Raw genomic sequence first — 25,089 nt, forward strand, 5'->3', positions numbered from 1 at the left:
GTTTCAGGTTGGTGATCTAGTATGGGAAGCCGTGTTACCATTAGGAACTAAGGATAAAGCATATGGCAAATGGTCTCCTAATTGGCACGGTCCGTACAAAGTCGATCAGGTATTGAAGGGCAATGCATACATGCTCGAGCAGCTGGACGGTGTTAAATTCCCAGTAGCCGTCAATGGTCAACACCTCAAGAAATATTTCCCAAGCATGTGGAACGATGGACAGTGAAACATGGGGGCCGATGTATAAAATCGGCCAGTAAAATTTTTTTTATATGCAAATCACAGCCGATGCACAGACATCGACTTTAGGAACATGGATACCAGTACAGCCGATGCTCGGACATCGACTTTAGAATAATGAAAAAGCCGATGCATGTTCATCAACTCTAGAGGAACAAGCTCAGTTGAGCAGGTTAACAAATCAGTTTCAGGCCAGAGTCCATGACATTTGAGATGATTCTCCCATTGGATCTGCTGAGGAGTTGAATCTGTGCGTTTGAGATTGGAGGATGGCGTGGACACGGATTGGACCTGTTGTGGCCTTAAATCGCGTTTTTGAGCAAAAGCCGATGCCCTGCCATCGGCTCTTTGCGCGTTGACTTCGTTTGGCAATCGGCAAAAATTGACAAAAAGCAAAATCAATAGAGGAATATTTTCTTCATTAATAAAGGGGATTTCTTACAAAGGAAGAGCCGATTGCTCGAGGAAGGAAGAACAAAAGAAAGTTCTATTGACCAATCTGCTACTACTACTAGACCTATACTAGTAGATGCTACCCTACGGGCCGTCGCTGCCCTCGTCGTCGCCATCGGAGCTCTCGTCGGTGCTGCTGCCGGTGGGCTCCTCGTCGCTGCTCCCATAGCCCTCTATGGGAGCTTCCTCCTCCTCCTCGTCATCGTCGTCGTCATCCGATCCGGCGTGGAAGCGCTTCGCCGGCGGATAGTCCTCGAGGGAGTCATCGTCGTCTTCTTCTTCCTCCTCCTCAGAGGAAGTGTAGCCGTCCCAGGAGAACGAGTCGTCCTCACTCGTCGCCTCCAGTTCCCCATCGGCAAGGAACTGGAGGTCATCGTCGCCGCTGGTCAAGGACTTGTCGTCCTCGGACCAGACGAAGGGCTCGTGGTCCTCCTTGTCCCACTCCGGTGGGGCGAGGATGTCGTGCGCCGCCAGCGAGCCCCACTCCGGCGTCGGCTCACGAGATGAAGAGGATTGGGAGGAAATATCCGACGAGGTGGAGGAGGACGAAGAGGAGAAGGACTGGGAAGAAAGATCCGACGAGGCGGAGGAGGAAGAAGAGGAAGACATTGCTACAGGAGATGGGGAATTTTTGGGTGCCGATGGCTAGAACAGAGCAAGGGGATGAAGAGGCGAACTGTTCGGCGCGGTTAAATGAAAGGGGGTGTAGTGGATTTAATGCCACAGCAGTTTCCGAGGAAGTGGTGCCAAAAGAAAAAAAAACAACTATCAAATCACGCGGAGAAGTTGAGAAGGCAAGGCATCATGATGAAGGATACTGCGGCGGTTTTACCCTGCCACGACGTGACCCAACGAAGAAAAGGCAGAGTGGTTTTGGAATTATCATTTCCAAAACCAGGGGGGCATGTGTTATCACCAGAATTTGACCGGATCAGAGGTGGGCCGTGATTAAGATGGGCTTGGAGAATATGCACGGAAGATATACATGAATCGGCCTTGTACACGAAGTTTGGGCTAGTTTGCTCATGTATCTGTAAATATAGTAGGATACGTGTCGGTTAGGTAGAATTTGGCTCGTACACGGTTGGGATTATTCCCACGTTAGAAAGTCTACGGACTATAAATATGTATCTAGGGTTATTGAGAAAGACAACAATCACGTTCACAACAAACCAATCTAGGCGCATCGCCAACCCCGTGTTTCGAGGGTTCTTCCGGGTAGGCATCATGCTGCCTAGATCGCATCTTGCGATCTAGGTAGTATACGTTTATTCGTTGTTCATGCGTTGCTCGTGCTGAAGCCTTGTTGATGGCGAGCAACGTAGTTATCGTAGATGTGTTAGGGTTAGCATTGTTTTACCACGATATATGCTTTTGTCCATGCTGCCCTTAGACATCTAGCTGCCTTTACATCTATCTTAGGTGTAAGGGCAGCACCTTGCTTGATCCTTGTTTAGTAGATCCGATCCGTTATGGTTGCTCCTTGTTCTTCAAGGATTAGTTTAATATCTACATAGTTAGGCCTTGCAAATGGGTTGAAGGATCCAGTAGCACGTAGGGTGTAGTTCGCTAGCCCTAGATAAGATGTTCCGGGAATCAACTTCATGTTGGTTTTTAGGCCTTATCTAGGGCTGGTTTATTATCACCTTGCGTGGCTGCCAGGCTCAATCACGTGTAGGATGTTCCGATTATGTGGTGAAAACCCTAAATCGTCGTAGATCGTTTTAGCTTTATATCGATCAAGCAGGACCACCATGTTATCGTAGACCTCATACGAATCATGGGTGGATCGGCTCCCTGAGCCGATTCACAGGACAACCTGAGAGCCGATCGAGACTCGTATTTAATGTTTACGTGTATGCCATGCAGGAAACTAAGCGAAGCAATCCATCACCTTCCTGACCAGGTATAGGTCAGGTGGCACGCCCTTGCACCAGCATCGGACGTGCGTGCCGGAGCTTTGCGGGCCGTCGCACGAGGGACCAGGGCCTACCGTAGTTCTGGGAGCCTCCCGGCTCTACGTGTTGCCCGTCGCTACTCGCCGGTGGGTTTCGGACGCCAACAGGGTGTTTATTAGTACTTGGGAATACATCTTTAAGGTTTGCCTACATGATGAATTAGTGTTCGTTATCCTGCCAGAGAGTAATTCAGAATAGCATAGTGAAGTGCTTATATTTATATTCAATTATGATTGCAATATTGAGAGTGTCCACTAGTGAAAGTATGATCCCTAGGCCTTGTTTCCAAACATCGAATCTCCGTTTATTTACTGTTCTGCTACATGTTTACTCGCTGCCCTATTTATTTCAGATTGTTATTACCACTCATATTCATTCATATTACTTGTATTTCACTATCTCTTCGCCGAACTAGTGCACCTATACATCTGACAAGTGTACTAGGTGTGTTGGGGACACAAGAGACTTCTTGTATCGGAATTGCAGGGTTGCTTGAGAGGGATATCTTTGACCTCTACCTCCCTGAGTTCGATAAACCTTGGGTGATTCACTTAAGGGAAACTTGCTGCTGTTCTACAAACCTCTGCTCTTGGAGGCCCAACATTATCTACAGGAATAGAAGCGTGCGTAGACATCACCGCACAAAGCTTGGGCTAACTCCACAACTTAATTGGAGGCTCCCAATATTCGGCCACAAAGGCCTTGCACTTGAGGAATCTCCACAACTTAATTGGAGACCCTAAGAACACCACTAAGTCACAAAGCTACAAACTTGAGCAATCTCCAGAACTTAATTGGAGACCCCAAGAACACCACGAAGACAACTAAGCCGTATAGGATCCAAAGACCCAAGAGGAACAAGCTCCGAGAACAAGCTCTCGAAGAGATTATCTCACGAACTTTCACCTCCATGTATCACTGCGGAGAAATCAAACCGATGCACCAAATACAATGGCAAGAAGACCACAAAGATGCTTCAATCCTTCACTCTCAAATTCCAACAAAGCTACTAAAGCTATTGTGGGAATAATATAGGAAGAACAAAAAGGAGAACACAAAATTCTCCAAGATCTTGATCCCAAAGATTTACTCACAAAGAGATGATTTGGTTTGGTCAAAGTGTGGATCTAGATCTCCTCAATCTTTCTCTCAAATAGATGCAAGAATCATGGGATGGGGAGAAAGATCTCAAGCTCAAGAGGTCAACAACAATGGAGGAGAGAGGCTTGAGAGAGAGAGAGGAGGAAGAAGAGTCAACAATAGAGAGAAAGAAGTGGGGCTTAAATAGTAGTTTCCAGATTTTTGCCCGTTTGGAAATTTTCGACTGGGCCGGTAGTACCGGTGGGTGGTGGCTGGTACTACCGGCCGCGTGCGGGCTGTACCACGGGGCAAAAGCCAGGCGAGATGTGCGCGGCCTGGGAAGGCCGGTACTACCGGCCCTTGGTGACCGGTACTACCGGCCAGGCTGGGCCGGTACCTTCGACGTTGGTACCGGCCATGGTACTGCCCGCAGTCGCAAGGCTACTGGCAGCTTGGCCATTTTTCCGGTACCCTGGGCGGTACCCAGGGCGGTACTACCGGCCGTGCTCGGGCGGTACTACCGGCCTAGCTCAGGCGGTACTACCAGCCTGCACATGGTAGCCCAACTTCCCCCTTTTTTTCTTTAAAAATCAAACGAAGGCAATAATAAAACACGAATATCTTGAGATAGGAAAATCCAAATGAGATGAAACCAATTTTGTTGGAAATAGGACGAAAAGAGCTATTCCAACAAAATAAAGAAACAAGTGGGAGGGTGATTTTCTATTATTTTTTAGAGTGAAACCTTGATGGTGCTCCGGTGATGGCGCCAGACAATCTTGTTGGTAGTTGTTGTGGAAGCGGTTGGGAAACCTGAAGAGGAAGGTGTGATGAGCACAACAACAAGTTTTCCCTCAGTACGAAACCAACGTTTGCTCGACCAGTAGGAGAAAAGCGTGACTTCTGAAGATGTTGCTGGCTGACTAGTGGCAGAGCGCACTACCGACGTAAAACTTTTACCCATTAACGAATATGGGTACGGGTGACGGGTAAGATTGAATGTGACGGGTACGGGTATAGGATGACTTTACCCGTACCCATACCCTGCGGGTGCCATCCCTAGCCCGAAGTAGACTACAGATCTAATATGTAACAAAATCAGCAAGGCCATATTCATCCAATTAGTTTATCTTTTTATTCATTAGCATAGTTAGCAATGTCTGGTTCATTAGAATATTCTTAGGCTGAGCGTTTTGTGATCTGACGTGTAAGCTACTAATATGTTAATATGTTATGTTCTATGTTAAGATTAGATTGTTAGATCTACATGTTGTGTACTACCTCCGTTCGAAATTAATCAACGCGAGACAATACCAATGCGTGTATATTTGATGTCTGAGCCCTCGTCAAATTAATTTGACTGGAGGAAGTATATATTATAGTGTATAGTTTGGTCCTATGTTAACTGTTGCATAGTCGATCGCGAAACCCTAGAGAACCAACCTGAGGTTAGGTGGTTGTACCCCGGCCATTAGAATTCAAACCTCAGGTTTGACATCTATGTATCTCATAAGGAGAAATATTCGTTCAATGGAAACGATGTTTTTGTCGACAACGTGACGCTTGTGGTGATTTCGTCAATTTTAAGATCCAACACGACGACTCAGTCTTCCGAATATGTTCATAGAGATAGGATATGTGTAGGTTTATACACGTGAGTGTATGCGCGTGTATATGAGCTAGTTTGTACCATGTTTAAGAAAAAAAAAAAGATTGCGAAGCCCTAACACACACTTCCATTTCGTAATTCCATTCCTAAACTAAAATAACAAAAAGCTGTAAAAGCAACAAGAGTCCACTAGCTCTACTCCAGTCCGGTCCCTCTCCCTCGCCCCAGCCGCCGCACACAGCCCAAACCACAGCGACCGACCGGCGGCGCGGGGAATGATGGATGCGCGGCGGTGGCAGTCCCCGGCGGCGGCCGCCGCGGCAGCCGAGGCGGCGGAGGAGGACGCGGGCGGCGGCGGCGGAGGTGGGCCCTCGAGGCGGCCGCCGCGCCGCGGGGTGCACCGCGCGTCGCCCTACGGGGTCGGCCCGCGGCGGTGGCTCCCGAAGGCTCCGGTGGCTTCTAGGATCTTCCCCGCCGTGTCCCTCGACCGCGCCGCCGCCGGTATCCCCCTCTCTCCCACTCCCGTTGGTTTTGTTCGGTGATTGGCGCTAGCCTAGGGTTCTAAGCACCTGCCGATCCGATCCAGTTGAACCGATGTTTAGGACTGATAAGTTCATTTTAATTAGAGTTATTTGACGCTGTTCGGAATCGTATGATTTTGCTCTTTGGAACGGGCATTATTTCTGGTCCGGACTCCGGAGTCTACATGGGTTCACAGACGTATGAGCAGGAATCGTTGCTGTAGTCACATACAAGGATGCGCACTTGCAGCAGTGACCAACCAGTATTGTAGATTTGTAGTAGATTTTCTGCTGTAAGTAAAGTAGTTTCCACAAGTTGCTGTTCACCATTGCCTGCATTTTGTGTAATCAGTGAAGCGGTTTCTTGTTTGGTCTGGGCACTGAAGCCATCTATAATGTGATCCTGAAATTAGGGTTCTCTGATATGTTTGTTGGATAATACTAGAATCCTTTACATCTTTCTGCTAAATATATGCCCAACTTTTGATGTGGATCCCTTGTTGCTTCTTTTAATGTCCGCAGACGATAATCGGGTGGATCAGCGTGAGTCGATGGACGTAACACATGAAGCCAGCAGTTTAACACATGGAGTAAGCAGAGTACATTTTGATGAATGCATAATTTCCATACTACTGATTTGCATAACTTATGGACGTGCTACATATAGAGCCTCTTACATTGTCTCAAAACGCAATGCTGGCTCAGTTATAATAAAGAGTAGTTCATGTTAAGTAATGTGCAAGGTGTTCTATCCAGTTAGTGGCAAAGGAGCTAGTACAATATACATGGCGTAGATGTTTTCTGTTCAGTTTATAGTAGAGGAATTCAATGTTCAGATACGTTTTCTATATCATTGGAAGAGTCTGTTTACATTTCCATCATCAGGTTAAAGTTCTAGTTACTTAATCCTTTCAAGCGCGTATACTGCTGGAACTGAAATATGATAACCATATTTAATTTTAAGCTGAAGTATTGTTTGAGAGATACAAAGTCAACCTCTTACCTTTTGATTGGTCATGGGTATTACATTTGATTTCCAATCAAGATGTATCTGTTAGTGACTTACTGTTATGTACTATCTCTACCTTAAATGCAGAGTAAGTCAACGGAACCAAACACCGATGCTATAACCAATGTGGCTCCGGCGCTTGTAAATAAAGTCAATCTACTGCCTAGTGGCGACCACATACATCAAAATGGTGGCAGTGTGCTCAGTGAAATCGAGAAGATCATCAAACAGAATCAATTTTCCAGGCAGGTTTTGTGTGTGTGTGTGTGTGTGTGTGTGTGTGTGTGTGTGTGTGTGTGTGTTAGTTTTAGACCTTTCTGCAGAAAAAAATTCAAATAGAGTTTGCTGGATCCTTGAGTACATCTTCAATGTAGGCAACCTAAAACATATATACTTTTTGATCCAGAGGTAAGTATCCTCTTATAAGTGTAAGATGGGAAACAATAGAATAAGCACACATCATTTAAAAACCATCTTTCTCCTACTCTCTTGAGATTTCCACGAGTTTCGTAGCACATACAAGTTGGTTATCTGCTGTTTTTCTTAATTCTTATTGACTGAAAGCACTTTAGTTTTGCTTTTGTTCATTGAAATTTGAAATTTTAGCTGAAGGAAAACCTTTTTGCCTACAGGGATGAAACAGAACGCCTAATAGAGATCTTGCGTATGAGGACTCCTGATCTTCACGATGAAGATCAACGAGCTCTAAAACATTTTGCAAAAGATAGTGAAGCTACACAATTTTCAAACAAACTGGTGACAGCTGCAAAACCAGATGCTCAAAATTGGGGGATTGATGTCTTTGCACCACCAATTGTAAGATAATCTTAACTCTGCAACTTCTTTTCCTAATTATTTATGTGCAATGTTTGTTCTTAATATATGCCAAGGCTAAAAATATATCCGAAGAACTCTAAATACCGGATGTTGGCTTATATGAATATCAAGTTTGTATACATGTGTATAGTAGTTACTTCTACAAGTGTAAAAAAAACTCCAACTGCAATATATTTAATAGTAGATTGCTACACTGTGCGGGAGCAATTTTTTTTTACCCAAGGAATACCAGATTATACCCTCCATTCCTGCTTGACTCTTGTTGATTCGATCTCATGCATTTCATTGGCTTTCTAGGTGCATGATGTTGGTACTTCACCCGTTGAACTTGCAAGAGCTTATATGGAAGCACAGACATCAGCAACTGTACATGAGTCCCAAAAGAGGAAATTCAGAGCTTTGAGTCATGGAGTTGAAATTGACAATTCAGCATCAAAACTATTCCCTAAAGTAGCTGTAGACTCTACTGTAGGGTGGCCAGGTTCAGTTGTCAGAGACCATACAAACTATCTTACACCACAAAGTAATAAAAGAAGGGCCCTTCCTCCGGCTTCATCTCGCTCACCTTATTCTGGCCCAGTTTTCCGAAAATCTGTCAAGGTATATGTCAGCTTCTGATTTTCATGTGAACTCTGGCTTGTGTCAATTAATATTTCGGGGCTATAATTACATATGTTTACCTCTATGTCATTACAGAGAACAGGAAATCTTGATACGTACAGTAACTCATCTGTCCAGCCACAACTTTCAACACCTTTTTCTGTTGGAAGTAAGGTATTGCTTTATTACCCATTTTTTATCCATTGTCGCCATTATATAGCATTCTCTTTTCCTTCATAAGTTCATTGATATTCAGTTTTTGAGGAATAGGCACATCTAGGATAGATTGGTCCATATCCTTAATTTTTGTGTCAATTAATATTTCGGGTCTATAACTATGTATGTTTACCTGTATGTCATTACAGAGAACAGGAAATCTTGATACATACAGTAACTCATCTGTCCGGCCACAACTTTCAACACCTTTTTCTGTTGGAAGTAAGGTATTGCTTTATTACCCATTTTTTATCCATTGTCAATGTCACCATTATATAACATTCTCTTTTCCTTCATAAGTTTATTGATATTCAGTTTTTGAGGAATAGGCACATCTAGGATAGATTGGTCCATACCCTTCATTTTTGTGGCATGGGTTGACATTTTCTTTATCTTCTATTGTCATTTTAGCCATGTGTGATAGGGAATTGATAACAACTGTTTCCATTGCTTAACCTAACAAGAAGGCTAGGTTGAAGTTAGGATTGTCTGATATAGATCAGTCCACTCAAACTAAATTCTTCAAACCGTATGATCCAGATGAGCTGTATTCATTGTTGGGAATACTGTTAGCAAGGTGATCATATCAGATTGGAGCTATTTTGAGAAGTACCACAGCTAAGATGACTGTATCAAACTATTACTCTTATGAATTGTGTGGCATCATGTTTAATATGGAAGCTGAAACCTGAGTAGTTTTACATTCCTGTAGTTCATGCCATATATAATCGCAACTTTGAACTGTGATTCACAACTGAAAGCATGCTACAACATTGTTGCAATCTTTAGAACCTGTAGCTGACAGCTGAAATATCAACACATTTTTATTATCTTGCAACTCATAATGTGCGTGCATAATTCATGTCTGCTTCATCTATTCTGACCCCCTTCCCAAAATGTAGGCAATACTAGAGGATAGAACGACAACAACCGATGACGTTCTTGGAGTGCAACCATCAACATCCTCGGAAAGAGCATGTGCAGATACTGATGGCACTAATACTCCCTTCTTCCCCAGAGATGGTTCTGCTGCTATGAAGAATCCTACATTCAGCTTAGAGAGACCTCATGGTAAAGGCACCATAGATAGTGGCTCAGCTATTGGACGTATACCAGCGGTAGACAATTCCAGGCGTGCTGCTCTATCTGTTCATCCCAAGTCAAGCCAAACAGCTCAGAAAATACTCCAGCATCTCGAGAGGACAATTCCTTCCCCTACAGCAAAGCCATTAGACCTAAGGCGAACTGCAAAGAAAACTACTCCTGTTGTCATCAGCAGCCCGTATAAATTTCCTGATTCCATTACTGGTAATGGTCCTAGACAGAGCAGTGTTAACGAGCGTGGCAGTGCTTACCAGGCAATTTCAGATGTGAAGGTATATTTCTCGTATGTTTTTTCCTAGCGCAATAAACTGCTAAATGCATCTACCAAATTTTCAGTTCAAGGTTTGTATTTGTCAGCAGCCAGTGGCTAATGTTTATATAGTCAATTGCTATTAAAAGATGCAGAACACAGAGAATTATGGTAGTAGAATACGACTGAATAGTGTTCTCTTGGAAAGAGGTATACATATCCCCCATAACTTTCGCAAAAGGGACAGAGAACCCCCTCAACTTAATTATTTTGCACATAACCCCCACAAGTTTATAAAACCAGACAAAGGACCCCCTGACCCAGTTTTGAGCTGTTTTCTAGAACTATTTTGCACACATGACAGCATGACCCACGCGAAGTCATTGTTGGACCCATGTGTCGGTGTGGTTAAAATATTCCTTCTATCTACTCCCTCTGTTCACAAATATAAGACGTTTTAGACACTTCAAAGTGAACTAGATATACACCATAATGATTGAATCTACACAGTAAAAGTAGACTAGATACATACCAAAATAGATGAATCTACTAAAAGCTAAAACATCCTTTATTAGTGAATGGAGGGAGTAAGAGCATCCCCACTCGTTGGCACTCCCCACGCCCAAATCCGGCGAAATTTTCGTCCGGATTGGAGGAAGATTTGGCGTGGGGAGCGCCGAAGTTCCAGCCGCCCCCCGGCAGGAAACCCCCAACCTCGACCATTTGACATATTTCAAACAAATTTAACATAAAATTTAACAAGTTCGGCGACCAAGAGTACGAAAATTGCTGAAACAAATTCGGCGATAATCAGTACAATGTTTAACAAGTGCTGAAACAAATGAAGCACACAATTTCACAATTTTTCAAACAAATTAAGACAGACTAGTTGGCGTTGGCGTTGGCGGGGTGGTGCCGGCGGCGAGAGAGATACGAGGGGTGGGGGAGATTTTGAGCGACGTGGCGGTGGGGTTCGTGCGTCGAGTCACCGACAGATCGGGCCCTTCCCCGCTTTTCACTCGTCCGGAGTCCCCGATAGGTCCCCGGGGGGCCGGGGATGGTGTGGGCTCGCCGGATGGATGAAGGGCCAAATCCGGACGAAAACGAGGAACCGGGGGCGCGACTGGGCCGAATTTCGCCGTCCGGATGGGAAAAACGTCGCTCGGGGGCCTCGTCGGGGGGACGAGTGGAAATGCTCTAAGTGTTTTCCTCGTCTCTGACCCACTCCATCTCTTCTCGAATCTCTGTCACCACCTCCCTGTCCAACTAACTCCGGCGGCTGCCGCCATGGGAGCAACAAGGTCAGGCCTAGGCTAGGGCGTCGCCCCGAGTTCTGTCGTCCTCGAGCGTCACCGGGGTCTTCGTCTCTGATTCCGGCATCATCCAGAACTAGTAGTGGAGGGCGGTGGCGTGATCCCACGTTTGGCCGCAGCACTTCAAGCATCCACTTCTCATCTTCCCTGAAAAATAGGGTGCGCACCCACCAAATTGGAGTAACAGCAGCCGTGCATCAATTCATCAGGGACCGGGCTGATTGGAGTGGCTTTAGTCATGCATCCAAAAATCTGAGCTCGTCCACGTACAGTTCATCAGAGATCAGGCTGATTGGAGGGAAAGCTTCGTTCTTTGTGTTCGCGCGGCCTATGCCTTCGGCATCGCGGTGGGACGGACTGGAGTTCCGCGCTCAACTACAGGATAGCGTTCGCTGCTGGCAACGTCAGCACAGTCAATCAATCACTACAGGAATCAAAGGCTGTGGCGCCGGACGGAAACAGAGACGATTCTGATGCTGCTGCCAAATCTGTGAGCGCATCAGCCTTGCACAGCAGCTCCGTTCACCCCTCTCGGCAGCCACCATAGCCTTGGCGTCGGCAAGGCCCTCGTCGGCCGCGAAGCTCGCCCAGGTCCTGTGCTGATGCTTGTGTCCCACAGAAAATGGCAGCGCCCTGTGGATACCACCCTGCCACAATCCCATCCCATGTGGGAAAAACTACCAATCTAAGCAGCTTCAGAAGGTGCTAGCCTGCTAGGGGGTCTTGTGTCTTGTTTTGGATAGTTGAGGGGATTATATGCCCGTTTTTTAAGTTGTGGGGCATCTCTGTCTGTTTTGCGGAAGTTGTGGGATTATGTTTATCTTTCTATTCTCTTGCAACTAAAGAGTGTCTGCTAGTCATTTACAATTGATTATTTTTTAATATTTTATTTGGCAGCATCGTATTATGAACAGTTATTTACTCCGATAGTTGTGTGTACTTCTGCTTAGGTTCAGGAACCTCCAAGCAGCTCCAATTGTGAGGTGCCTGCTCCGAAGATCCAGAGCCACGTGGTCAACTCAGAAGTCGCTGAAGTGACCAGTTCACAGCATCCGTCAAAAACCAACTTGACAACTGCACCAGCTGCAATGGTCTTGGAGAAAAGCACAAACAATGGTTTCATGTTCTCGTTTCCTGTCACCAAGACCTCGGTTTCACTTCCAGAACCGCCACCTACGCCTAGTTTCTTCTCACCGCCAAAAAGGAGCCTGCCAGCTGATGTTGAAGATATCCCCAAGTTTACCTTTGGCTCATCAGGTTCTGCTGATAATCTCATTTTCACTGTCGATCCAGCGAGCGGCTCTGCTGGTGCAGATGAGGTGGCGCCAACCTTCAGTTTTGGGTCTGAAAAGAAGCGTGAGCTGTCCTTCGATGTAGCTGGCAAAGGTGCAGTTTGCATTTGAGACGGGAAGCCTCTGCTATTTGCTGGATTAACAGCACCATTTGTAACGCACGATACTTGACCTATATGAGAAAATACCGGTCTTGTGTACCGGTGTTTTCTAAAATTTTGTATGTTCCTGAGCCCTGTGCCATTTGCAGGATCCCTTTCTTTCCCCTGTGGTTATCAACCATTTTTGCCTGGAGTCGTTGGGGCATCAGCCAATAAAGCCATACCTTTTTGGACCAAGGTAAGCCTCTGACGATCTATTCTAATCTGTTGAGAAGAGCCTTGTTTCCTCTGTGGAACCGTGTCCGATCCTCTGTATTTTGACGTGTCAACCAACTTTGAAAACCAAAAGAAACAAGGAGGATGATCTGGTTACCAAAGACAGGAGTAGAGTCTGAGTAATGAGAGTGACTGGCTGATGCAGAAAGGCATTTGACTGATTGCTTTTGCACGCTGGACTGGTGCTACCTTCTAAACTAAGCATGAGGGAATATATGGTGCCTTTGAACATAACGGGTAGTAAAATAATCTTTTTGAGATAACCGCGTCGTTTAAAAAGTTTTAGCTTTGAGGGGTGGGAAGAGCTGGTTTGGGTAGGGAGAGGGGCGTCGCCGCCGTGGCATTTGCGTTGTGACCTGGAGAAAGGGGAATCTTGGCCGTGCCATTATTGTCATGTCACTGGCCCGGCAGGTGTGATTGGAGCGATTATGGGTAGATGATGTTAAGTCCCAACGACTAATGACACTTGTTTGTCTGGTTAGTTCCATGCCCATTTTGGAGATTGCACACAAGTTTCAAGCACCTACCAAAAGCAGATGCCCAAGACTACAAAAAGTAGGTGCCCAAGACTACAAAGTGTGCTCCGGCAGAAATTGCGCTTACACGCGCTTTCAGTTTTTCCTGGGGAGCGGCGATGTCGAGCTAGATTTTCACCCCCAACTCTGCTGAAAGTCTTAAACTCTTGCTCGAATAGCACTATAGCAGGACAGTGAAATTCACTTGCAGTGTCGATTTCAGTTTTGAGATACCATCATGATCTTGTGATGATTCCCATTAACCTTTTGTTCTGAGATGCGATTCCTACACTTTTCTCTGTTACCGCAGAGGACACGAAATCCCTTTCGTTATCACGCGATGATATCGTGTACCTTTCGCAATAACAGCCGAGGACGACCCCAAAATCCCTTTCTCAGCTGGGTCCGGATCGACGTAAAAAGGGCGGTAGCATAATTTGCTGGGCACCCATGCCATGCTACTGCTGATTCCAACGTGATCGCGTCACATCACACCTGGGCCCTCCGTGTGGCGAAAGCTCCGCGTCACCGGCCCAGCCGGCCATCCGACTAGGGTTCGGCGACCGCTGACGCACGCAGCCACGCTGGTCGGCATACAGCCTCCAGTCCAGGAGAGGAAAACGCGTGCTGGATTTTATGTTCTAGTCCCTCAGTTCTCCCAGTTTTGCGTGAATCAGAAATGCAAGAATATGCAGATTTTTTTTTTATCATATGTCTCATGGTATATTTGATGTTTCCCGTTTATAATTTTCAGTCAATGGGGAAGTCTTCGGTTACAAAGCCACTTGTTCAAAAGGAGCTTTTAATAAGTGTGTGATGACCACAAGCCCACAACTTAAAGCACCACCACCCCTCACCACGACATGGCATCTATAGCTAAAAAAAGTGCATCCACCAAGCAAATAGAATACATGGTACTAGACCATATAATTGCAGTAGCCTTTAGTTGATCAAAACACAGTGGAGTTCAAGAAACCGTACAGATGTATTGCAACCATGTTGCCACGTTTCAACACTTTTCACATTGTATACCATCGTCACAAAAATGATGGAAAGCCATTACATACACGGGTCCAACTAGATTTGAAAGCCACAACATGTTGGGCCCCACTAATGAAGGTGATTGTTGGACAAACAACTTTCTCACGAACTGCGGGGATAGAAAAAAATATGCATATTTATACTATTGGTGTCACTTGATTTTGACAGGATTATGTTTACAACACAGCTTGTTTGATTCAGCCCAAAAATATTTCTTCTAGCCAATTCTGAGTGTATGGAATTTTTCCATAGAATGTAGTGCAGATGAATCCTTAGAAAGCATCCCCTTACGGTTTAATTCTAGAAAGAGTGAATTCCACTTTTTACCCAATACTTGTGTATTTGTGACACATATTACCCCATTTAGTGGAACTTCTATCAAAATATCACATTTTAGGAGGCTTTAAGCACGGTTTAGCTCTAATTTAGCATTTTGCTTGTTATTGTTAGATAGGATAGGCATGATATGTCAATGTGGAGTGACGAAATATGTAAATATCGGAGCGTATCATGGATGATTATGTCATACTTCTTTAATCCATATGTTCCATTCCTCACTATCGTTTTGATATTTTTGCACCCCGGTCATCACCTAACACCTTTCCTAATGAACACACATAAGAAAACAAGGGTCCAAAGCTTTTATAATGGCTAATCTACACATATTTTCATTCGATGGGGTAATTAGTGTCACAAATGCATAATTAGAGGGTAAAAAGTGTAATTTACTCTTCTAGAAATCAAGAATCCATGTAGGAAATATCTTTCAACTGACCAAATTCTTAATATCTACTGGTCAACTAGGGGATAGCAAAATTTTGTATACATCTTGCAATATTTCTATATTTTTGTAGCACCTTGAACATATATACTTCATCCGTTTCATAATATAAGATGTTATTACAACTAATATTGTGGGGGCAGAAATGTGCTACCATGTGTGGGTTTATAAAGTCCCCAATCACTTTTTTGTTAAACTTTGAGCATGATTTTGACTAAGAATTCATGAGTTATTCGACACAAACATTATATAATGAAAAATTCTTCTGAATAAAAATCCAACAATACACTTTTATGTCATGTAGCTTATATTCTCTTACTCGGTCCGATTAATTGACTCAACTTAGTATAGACACACATGTATCTAGTCAATAAATGCGTCTAGGTACATCTGTATTTAGACAAAGTTGGGTGAATTAATTTGAATTAGAGGGAGTAGTTAAATTTAAGGTTAGAGTTGGGTTCAAAATTTGAAGGGGACTTATAAACCCAAATGTAGGCGGTACCAATCATAACCACATACCCATGCAAAATACTCCTATGAGGATGAGTGCCTCTTTGATCCATGGCGAACACTAGGCTACTGTAAATTCGGGCGGCGACGACGCTTGTGCAATATTTTCTTCTTAAAAATATCATTGCTGGAGAATTTGAACTTCAGGTGTTGGCTTGGTGGCATTTGTGTTGATGCTATAAGGATCGAAACACTGTAGAAAGACTTTTTTTTAGCTGTCTGCATCCCTACTGCTATTAGGGTGGCAGGCAGTACAGAGAAATGCAAGACTAGAAATATCTGAGGGTGCGATCTGCAAAAACCCGCTAAAAGCCATCCGCCGTCCACCACGCACAGAGCACCGGCCCCGGTTCACCCCTCTCCTCGTCCCTTTCCGTTTCAAAAATCAAACCCCCACCTCGAACCCTCTCCAAAGCCCGAGCTTTTCCCCTCCCTGCCTGCCGTTGCGGTGGCGAATCCGGAGTGGAAGCAGCGAGCGCGGGGCGGTCGCGCGCCGTGATCCTCCTCCTCCGCCGCCGCCGCCGCCGCGTCCCCTTCGTCGGGCCGCCAATCCACCTCTCCCCGCATCCCTCCTCGGCCCCAACCTTTTCCCAATCTCCCTGTCGCTAAGCAAACCCTCAGTTAAACTCCCCCGACCGAATCGGAGATATATTAGCCTACAAAGCCCTCGCCACTCTGCGCCGATCAGCACTCCGCCACTGCCCGGTGCCGCTAGCAGAGCGGAGCCAGAGCGGTCGCTGTACGCTAGTAGCCGGTGGGGCGGAGCGGCGGTAGCTAGGAGGCCAGCCAGCGACCAAGATTCCCCCACTTCTTGGATCGATTGGTGGTTGCCTGCCTGGTCCATACCCGCGGATTCCTCCTCCGTTCTCGGCAAATCCGCCCCCCTGCTCCTCTGATACAGCGACAACACTGGTGGCGGTGTGGAGACATCGGCCAAGATTGCTCGGAGCCGCGCGGGGAGCAGCCGCGCGTGCCCGGCCTCGGAGCGCCCGCTCTGGCCCGTCTATGGAAGCTGCCGCCCCGGCCCCACGCCCCGGCCTGGAACCGACAAGGCGCGCCGCTCCTGCCCTTCTGACCCTGCTGCTGCCCCCGGCGCCGGTCTGCTGCTTCGTTCTTGCTCCGGACCGGCGAGTTGCGGCGGGCCTGCTGTGATGGGTCCGCGCCAGTATGCTCGCTGGATGGTGCTGCTCCTCTGCACCCTCCTCCTCGCGTTCCCCTCGCACGGTAATTGTACTGACACTATTTCCCCGATCCAATTTATCTTTCTTGTCCTGATCAACTACCGAAGCTCACTTGTCCTGCAACACTAAAATACCCAACTTAACCCTCGACAAACTGAAATCTGATTCTTGCTGCTCGCTCTCGACCAGGCCATCGACCCGCCGAATCATTCGTGGGCGCGTACGGGATAAACTACGGGAGGATCGCGAACAACATCCCATCTCCCGACAAGGTGGTGGCGCTCCTTCAAAGCTCCAAGATACGGAACGTCAAGATATACGACGCGGACCACGGCGTGCTGGACGCGTTCCGAGGCACAGGCCTCAACCTCGTCGTCGCCGTCAACAACGGGCTGCTCAAGGACTTCGCGGCGAACGAGAGCGCGGCGCTGGACTGGCTGAACGGCAACGTGAAGCCGTACCTGCCCCAGACGCGCATCGTCGGGATCACGGTGGGGAACGAGGTGCTGGGGGGCGACCCGAGCCTGGCCGAGCCGCTCGTCGGGGCGATCAAGAACGTGTACAGCGGTCTCAAGAAGCTGGGTCTGGAGGACAGGATTGAGCTGTTTTCGCCGCACTCGGAGGCGGTTTTCGCCACCTCGTACCCGCCCTCGGCGTGCGTTTTCAAGGAGGACGTCATGGTGTATATGAAGCCGCTGCTGGACTTCTTTCAGCGGATCGGCTCGCCGTTCTATGTCAATGCGTATCCCTTTCTGGCTTACATCAGTGACCCGGACCACATCGACATTAACTACGCACTCTTTCAGCCCAACCCTGGGATACTTGATCCGAATACGAGCCTGCACTATGACAACATGTTTGATGCTCAGGTGGATGCGGCTTATGCTGCTCTGCAGGCTGCTGGCTATAGAGACATGGAAGTCCGGGTAGCGGAGACTGGCTGGGCTTCTAGTGGGGATCAAAATGAAGTAGGGGCATCAGTTGAGAATGCGAGGACTTACAATTTCAACCTCCGGAAGAGGCTCTTTCTGAGGAAGGGAACTCCTCTCAAGCCGAAGACACCCGTCAAAGCATACATCTTTGCATTGTTCAATGAGAACTCCAAGCCTGGACCTGCTTCTGAGAAGCACTATGGGCTCTTCAATGCTGATGGAAGGATTTCGTATGATATTGGTTACTCAGGTCTATTACCTTCGTCTGCATCCTCATCCTTGTTGCCAATGAAGGTAAGCATTTACTGGTCATCCATTTGCTTGAATGCCCATTAGTCTTCTTTTATTGGTTTTCTCGTTGGATGGCTATTGGCTTTTATGTAAGTCAGGGCTTTGCTTCAGTACCCCTCTTCCTCAACATTTATAAACTCCAAAGCAGATTAGAGGTGGAAATAAAAAGTTCCTAACCAGAACTATTACTTGTCACTCAAAAGGGTAGGTGTTGTCGATGAACATGAACATGCTCTTTCACAAGCTGGATTGGTTCCACCATTTTCCAAAAGTGCTTTTACATCGTATTGGTATTTGTCATTAGGTTTCGATACCTTTTTTTGTGTGTCTAATTCACGATGAAAGTACAAGTTTATCCTTAACTAAATTGTTTTGAAATCTGTAAACTTTTACTTCAAGAGGAGTGTGAAGCAAACCTCCGAAATGAGTATTGAGTGTCCTGTTATTGAGCAATATTCGAAATTAGGATTCGGTAATTGATCAAATTATAACTAGTTGGTGCCTCAACTGATATGGGGAGCATCTTATCAGATAAGTCTTGTTGAGTGCAACATATGTTATGTTTAGTCCCAAGTTTTGTACCTTTTATCCTTGGCAAGCATTAGAAAGCTGTACGTAAGATCATCTCGATAAGGATGATGGCTATTGGGCTGGTTCTTGTGCCTTCACCTGCGCCCTCAGATAATTGGCATATTTTTGGTTTTGACACTTTTTTGTTTCCATTTTACTCAAATATAAATGGCATGGGCTGAGCAGTCAATACTGAGATCCTCAATAAAGTAATTAATGATGAGAAATTAGCTGACGGCTTTGTAAACTATTTAAATGACAATAGTTTCTCTTTACATTTATATTATATTGAAATCTATTTGTCTAGTTGGGCTATGCATATTTCCTCGCTCTAGTAAATAACTCAGAACAATATGGATGACTTTGTCAATTCCTTTCCTGAAACTAACTTATTGTTAGTAGTGCAGTTAATAATTAATAGAGGTATTCAAGTCCATGATCTAAATTCTCTGCATTTTCCATACAAATAACATATGGTATTTTTTGATCGAACTTCCTAGAAAAGCTTTGGTGGGTTTTATTGCCGAATTCAGGCTTCATGTGCTTTACCCTGATAGCAGAATAATAATTGGCCACATTTTCATTAAAATAATTTTTGTTCTGCGTATTGTGTAATAAAGTAATGACCCCCAACCTAATAGATGATTTCTACTTTATGTAATCAATTTATTCTGATGGATTCAAGTACTACCTATTTCTTGCTCACCTTCAATTTCTGATGCCAAATCGTTACCATATACCCTAACCTGACCTGCCATTGCGATTTCTGTTTGCAGAAAATGCGTGCTGGGGAGTGGATTGTACACTGTTCAGCTGCAGTTATTCTATCTATCTTCTTCTTTTAGCCTTAGTGACTCAGTTATAGAATAGCACATCTGTTAAGGGCATAGTAAAAATTAGAGGAGTTAGAATGCTTGTACTGGGAAATTTACACTGAAAATTCAAATAATGGTCCCCTGTACACCAGTTTGTGTTCCCTTCACTTCCTTGTGGAAAGAACACTGTTCTGAATTTTCACTGCATATATATTTATTTTAGCTTTAGAAGGAAGATGCTTATTATTTTCTGATGGCATGGTGGTGCCTTGCTGACAGGATTACCAAATCATTGACGTTTCTTCCCTAGTACGTAGTGTATCTCAGGCACATCACATGTTGCACTGAACTAAGAGGGACGGCAGAAGGAAACAGACCAGTGTGTTCAATTGATTTACTGAATTGGTCGGCGTCCTTTTGAATCCACCTTGTAAGCATATCAGTTGTTGCTGAAGCCATCATATCTTAAACAATCTTTTTTACTCATCATCTCTGTAAACCAAGCATGCCTACTTCTGTAGTGGTCAGTCCTTTATTCTCTAGCTGTCCTTTTTTTTTCTCTTGCAACTTTTTATCTTTTTGTAAAGAATATATCATAGGAAAAAAGAGAAGTAGAACTTTTAGGATATGCTAACTCCATTTAATTTTTCCAATCGGTTGGCATTGAGCATTGGATCCCACCGCATTGTCATGTGATGATGATGTGAGGTTTGGTTAGATTATCATTATTTTATTGCGACAAGGCACTGGCCTTTCAACCTTTGGCATGATGGATACGCTTTGGACGTGCAGTATCGTCGTACTTCTGCCAGTGATTGATAGTTCATGATGGCACTCGTATAAGCAAATAAAGAGAAGTATGGCGCTGTGATTAATAATGATATTTACCTTAACGACTTTGATGCGGTTGTGCTGTGATGCACTTGAGCAAAGGGACAAAGGTACCTCAGCACCAGCATACTATATGGCAATTTCTGGAAGTAGAGAACAAGAGGTGACATGATATCAGTCACAGAATTCCTTACGCTACCGAAATCTAGCAATACTCCAGGACTGCCCATGTTTCAAGCGATCGTATCATCTTCACATCTTGAATAGACCATGCCATTGAGCCATGAGCCTACCATCCTCAGAATAGAGACTTTTTGTTCCTTTTGATTCCTCTCTCTCAGACAGAACCATGTCTACATCTCAGTATTATTATGAAATACCCCCTGATAAGTAAAACATTGAACAACCGCCTTGAAAGAAGAAGCATAATGCAGAATCAAATCGCTAGTCCTTACATGAATTTTTGGCAAGGAAACAGTGAACACAGAGGATAAAGACATACAGCTATGTCAGTCGACTAGTAAACAACACACAATCTGTAACACTGGAATACATCATAACTTCCTTATAATCAGATGGAGAAAACAAACTTCAGAACACAACATATGTTTTATACAACAGCATCAACATACATATTTACTGCAAATAATATAACTGGTATAACTGAAGATCACCGTACTACAACAGCAGCAACATACATATCTACTTCAAATAATATGATTCGATATCACTGTACTGAACACCTTCAACACAAGACCTAACATTAACACTTGACCACTGATAATGTTACCTTTCCCCATTTATTTATCTCATACAGGGGTGGTTAATACAAATCCACAAGACAATAGATCACACAATCGCACCAGGGCCTTCACAACAGAGGGCAGGAGCAGAAGATATTTGCCAGATGGAACAAATCATGCCGAAACAGAGGGCAGGCAGAATTTTCAGGCACTAGAGCCAGTTGCCGCGACAAGAGGTGCTGGGCTCCAATTGATTAGCGGGCTTGAAGTTGCGAGGCGCCGAGGAACTAGCCTCCGTGTAGTTGGTGGATTTCTCTCCAAGACTCAGGCCATTAGCAAGCATTGCTGCGATGTTACCGCCATGGACTCGGCCCTCGGGAACAGGTACCGGCTCATGACAAGAAGGAGCCTCCACTGGAAGCATGAAAATGCTGTGCCTGCTAGTTTCGGTGTTTGAAGGGTGGTCCGCACGATCAGTGGCACTGTTTGTAATAATACTGAAAGCACCCAGTGTTTGACCACCATGGATACGGTCATCATCCAGAAGCGGGTTGTGATGAACACACATGCCTTTCTTGCCTCTGGCAAGACGGTCACAAGGAGGGCTGCCAACTTCAAGGCTGGACCCTGGACGGCCCCATGAGCAACGTTTGCCCCCTCCGTGAGCCTTGCAAAGATCGGTGCTTCCCTGCGCGCTCTTGTCACAGCCAGCATGTATGCATCTCTTGCCCCCACCATGACCGACACAGCGATCAGTACGGCCTCTAGCGCTCTTGGTGCATCCTTCAAACACGCACCTCTTGCCGCCTCCATGCTTAACACATGATTGTGTACCTCCATGCACACTTTTTGTGCAACCTTGGGCTGAACAGCGTTTTCCTCCTCCATGGCTTTTGCAGAATGGAGTGCTTCCCTCGGCACCCTTCGCACAGTCGGGGTGCGTGCATCTTTTGCCACCACCATGGGATTTGCAGAAATCCGTAGCGCCCTGGGCACCCTTGTTGCAGCCAGTATGCTGACAGCGAGGTCCACCTCCATGCGCGATGCATAAACCCGAACGCCCCTCTGCGCTCTTTGTGCAGTTCTCCTGTTGACACCTTTTTCCACCGCCATGTTTAATGCAACGGCCAGATTTCCCTCTAGCTGCTCTTGCGCAGCCTTCATGGATACAGCGTCGACCACCGCCATGGCCTATGCAGAACTCCGTACGGCCTTCAGCGCTCTTGGTGCATCCGAAGTGCTCGCATCGCTTCCCTCCTCCATGGGCCTTACAGAAGATGGTCTTGCCCTCAGCTCCTTTCCTGCAGCCCTCTTTGTGGCACCTTTTGCCTCCACCATGTGCAATGCAGCGCCCTGATGAACCTCTGCCTCCTGTTCTACATCCTGGATACGAACAAACTTTTGCACTACTGGTGCGATGTTGCGGATTGACAAACCCGGAGGTACAGGTTGCTGGACTTTCTTGTACTTGGAACGATGTTGGCAGTGAAGCTGGACCCTGAGTCTGGTTAGAGCTAGCCAAGAAAGCTTGCCTTGGAGAAAACTCAGTCATCATTGCAGTCTTATTAAGGAATGAAAGGACCTGACCGCCAGATGGCCGGCGAAGAGATGTGGATCCTTCATCAACTGTTGGGACTAAGTTCATAATGAATGGCTGCAGAAATGTGTTGTTCTGTTTGGCTGCTACCGTTAGGTCTGGCCCAGTGATAGCAGATTGGCATGGTCCAACAGACAAAGATAGCTCAAGATCCAGCCCAGCCTTTGCCGAAGTTGTCCTAACATCACTAGCCTGATTATCCAGCCTAGAAGTACCTTCATTGCCTAGTGTAAAATTGTTTAAGCCCAGATCAATACAAGAACCATCATCGCTACCCATAGGAGAGGATATGGTGCAGCCATTACGCATACTTTGCTTGCTGAAATCTGAGTTTGATGAGTTGCCCAGACCTAGTGACAAGCCATCAAACTTTCTCTTGGCCCCTCTAGGCAGGTTGTATGAATTACCCCGAGATAGTACATCAAGTTGACTAGAACTGTCTGTGGGGTGAATGATATGGAACTCCTTCACACAGGCCTTTGGATTTGAGAAATTTATAGTAAATGCTGATCGCCCAAGCCCGGGGTCCATTGTCTTCAGTGGCAGTGAATATCTTAGGAGCTCAAGCTCAGACAACTCTAAGGGAAAGTGCAAGCTCGCTTTACTTCCGGATTAAACAGTGGTCATCAGAACTACCAAGTTAGAAAACCTAGAGCATTTACCAGTATATTTCATCTTTGCAACCTCCACTGACAAACCCTGAAGTATCTTCACGATCCATTTTCCAGTGCTCTATGTAGAGATAAAGTTATTTCTTGTCAAAGCAGCAACAATGCTAAACTTCAGAGGGAGGAATCAGCCAGTATTCATCTGACCAAGTAAATTATGGTCTGCAGAGAAGGAAAGGACACAGGTTAATCAATGCTCATGAGTTGAGATAATGCACAGATTTAACCGACACAAGAAATTTGGGATACATAATACAGCCGAAAGATATTTGGAGTCCTTTAGGGTATGGTTCAGTTATGTAGCACAACCACCTGAAACATAATCTCAACTTTTGATGTAGTAGGATAAGGACAACAGAACAACTTGATTGCTTGTTTCTAAAATTTAGTCTACTACTCAGGCATCAAATGTATGACCCCTCTTACTGTATAGCAAGCATATTAACACCATAGAGAAATTCCAGTTGTGTCATAAAATAGAAACCAGAAATGAAAATTCATCGACTGAAGTGAAATGGTACTATATGAAACAGTTAAATGATACAGCAACCATCTAGTCATCGAATAGCGTAATATAAAACACAAAATCAATCTGTTCAGTATGGGAAGCAGTCTATTGCTGGTATGCACTTCATAACAGGAACAAGAATATTAGCATCATGTCTTAATCACTGAGAAAAGGCGAGAACGAGCATATATCTGCTAGGGATGGCTTGATGCAACTGCACAGTTGTACTAGGTTGGGATACTTTATGTCTAAGGCACCTGCAAAATGTATAGGACAAGGATATTCCACATTCTTCTCACCCCAACGAGCAAACTGGAATTTGGTCTCAACTACTAGTCAAGACTCAAGACTAAATAAATTCTGCACACTAATCACTTTGGAAGCTCAAATTGAGGACTGTTTGAAGATTCATTCATTGAGAACGGTCAAATCTATGTTACTTAGATTCATCTCGAAACAGAAAAAAACACTGCAAAGAGAACATGTCTAAATGTTTATGCTCCATACCTATTTGCAAAAGCTTGCTTTTAATCTCTTTACATAGATGTTCTTATTCCAAGAATATCGTTTACACCTATTATTTTCTGTCTTAAGGATGGCATATCACCAGCAAAACATTGCAAAGATATTCCCAACAAAAAACCATTTAAAAAGAATAGGAATCCAAAACGAGTTTTCACTTGTACGCAAATTTTTGTAGTTTCAACAAAGGTGCTGAGAGAATATTAGCTCACTAAAATAATAAACAAACAACTACTACTAGACATATCAAACCGCTACAGCCCCTCTCTAGGACAGGGGTGGATCTAGACGGTGCCCATGCCCAAAATTTGTTTTAGAGGTTAGTTTGGTCTGAAGCAACCGCTGGATGACTGAAAAAGCTCGTACCTCAAAACCCAATGTCCAAGATTGCGGACGGCGGTAACAGCAGGGACGCGAGACCAGGAGAATTGATTATCACCCCCCCTGTTCTTGCGCCTGGGCAAAAAAAGCCCCCCTTCTTTGGCTGGCTCCCTTCCAACACCCTAAACAGACGCTAAGCTACAGCACGGCGGCGGCTGTGGACAGGAGAGGAAAGGGAGAGGATGGCGGAGAGGAGCCGCTTTATATTATGGTGAGGTGTAGATCAACCGCGGCGGAGAGGATTGGCGTTGTGGACGACGCCGCACAAAATCATATCAAAACGAGTCCCTTTCCTCTTCTGTTTTGTTTTGTTTCCTGCGAAGCGTGTGATGGGAAGCGAG

General features: G+C 45.3%; 3 protein-coding genes across 5 annotated transcripts; 2 read left to right on the plus strand and 1 right to left on the minus strand.

The window, feature by feature from the left end:
- Positions 1-5,518: 5,518 nt before the first annotated feature.
- LOC127313090 (uncharacterized) lies at positions 5,519-14,206 on the plus strand. Of its 3 annotated transcripts, none has more exons than XM_051343630.2 (11): positions 5,520-5,841; positions 6,384-6,451; positions 6,958-7,115; positions 7,503-7,686; positions 8,005-8,307; positions 8,404-8,481; positions 8,673-8,750; positions 9,426-9,899; positions 12,141-12,576; positions 12,733-12,821; positions 14,129-14,206. In XM_051343630.2, the coding sequence occupies exons 1-11, from the start codon at positions 5,616-5,618 to the stop codon at positions 14,189-14,191; spliced, it is 2,157 nt and encodes a 718-aa protein (XP_051199590.1). In that variant the 5' UTR covers positions 5,520-5,615; the 3' UTR covers positions 14,192-14,206. The 3 variants fall into 3 exon arrangements, with proteins under 3 accessions (XP_051199593.1, XP_051199590.1, XP_051199591.1); XM_051343631.2 differs by lacking the exon at positions 14,129-14,206 and adding an exon at positions 12,933-13,101; XM_051343633.2 differs by lacking the exon at positions 8,673-8,750 and having other exon boundaries at positions 5,519-5,841.
- Positions 14,207-16,053: 1,847 nt separating this feature from the next.
- LOC127313091 (glucan endo-1,3-beta-glucosidase 14) lies at positions 16,054-19,733 on the plus strand. Its single transcript, XM_051343635.2, has 3 exons — positions 16,054-16,933; positions 17,080-18,116; positions 19,460-19,733. Exons 1-3 carry the CDS (start codon positions 16,861-16,863, stop codon positions 19,526-19,528), a joined length of 1,179 nt encoding a protein of 392 aa, XP_051199595.1. The 5' UTR covers positions 16,054-16,860; the 3' UTR covers positions 19,529-19,733.
- A 1,135-nt stretch (positions 19,734-20,868) lies between these two features.
- Positions 20,869-25,087, minus strand: LOC127313089 (uncharacterized). The gene is made up of 2 exons (XM_051343629.2): positions 24,734-25,087; positions 20,869-23,499 (listed from the first exon to the last, which is right to left on the minus strand). The coding sequence occupies exon 2, from the start codon at positions 23,198-23,200 to the stop codon at positions 21,284-21,286; it is 1,917 nt and encodes a 638-aa protein (XP_051199589.1). The 5' UTR covers positions 23,201-23,499; positions 24,734-25,087; the 3' UTR covers positions 20,869-21,283.
- Positions 25,088-25,089: the final 2 nt, after the last annotated feature.

This window comes from Lolium perenne, chromosome 7 (genome assembly GCF_019359855.2).
Source record: "Lolium perenne isolate Kyuss_39 chromosome 7, Kyuss_2.0, whole genome shotgun sequence".
NCBI lineage: Eukaryota > Viridiplantae > Streptophyta > Magnoliopsida > Poales > Poaceae > Lolium > Lolium perenne.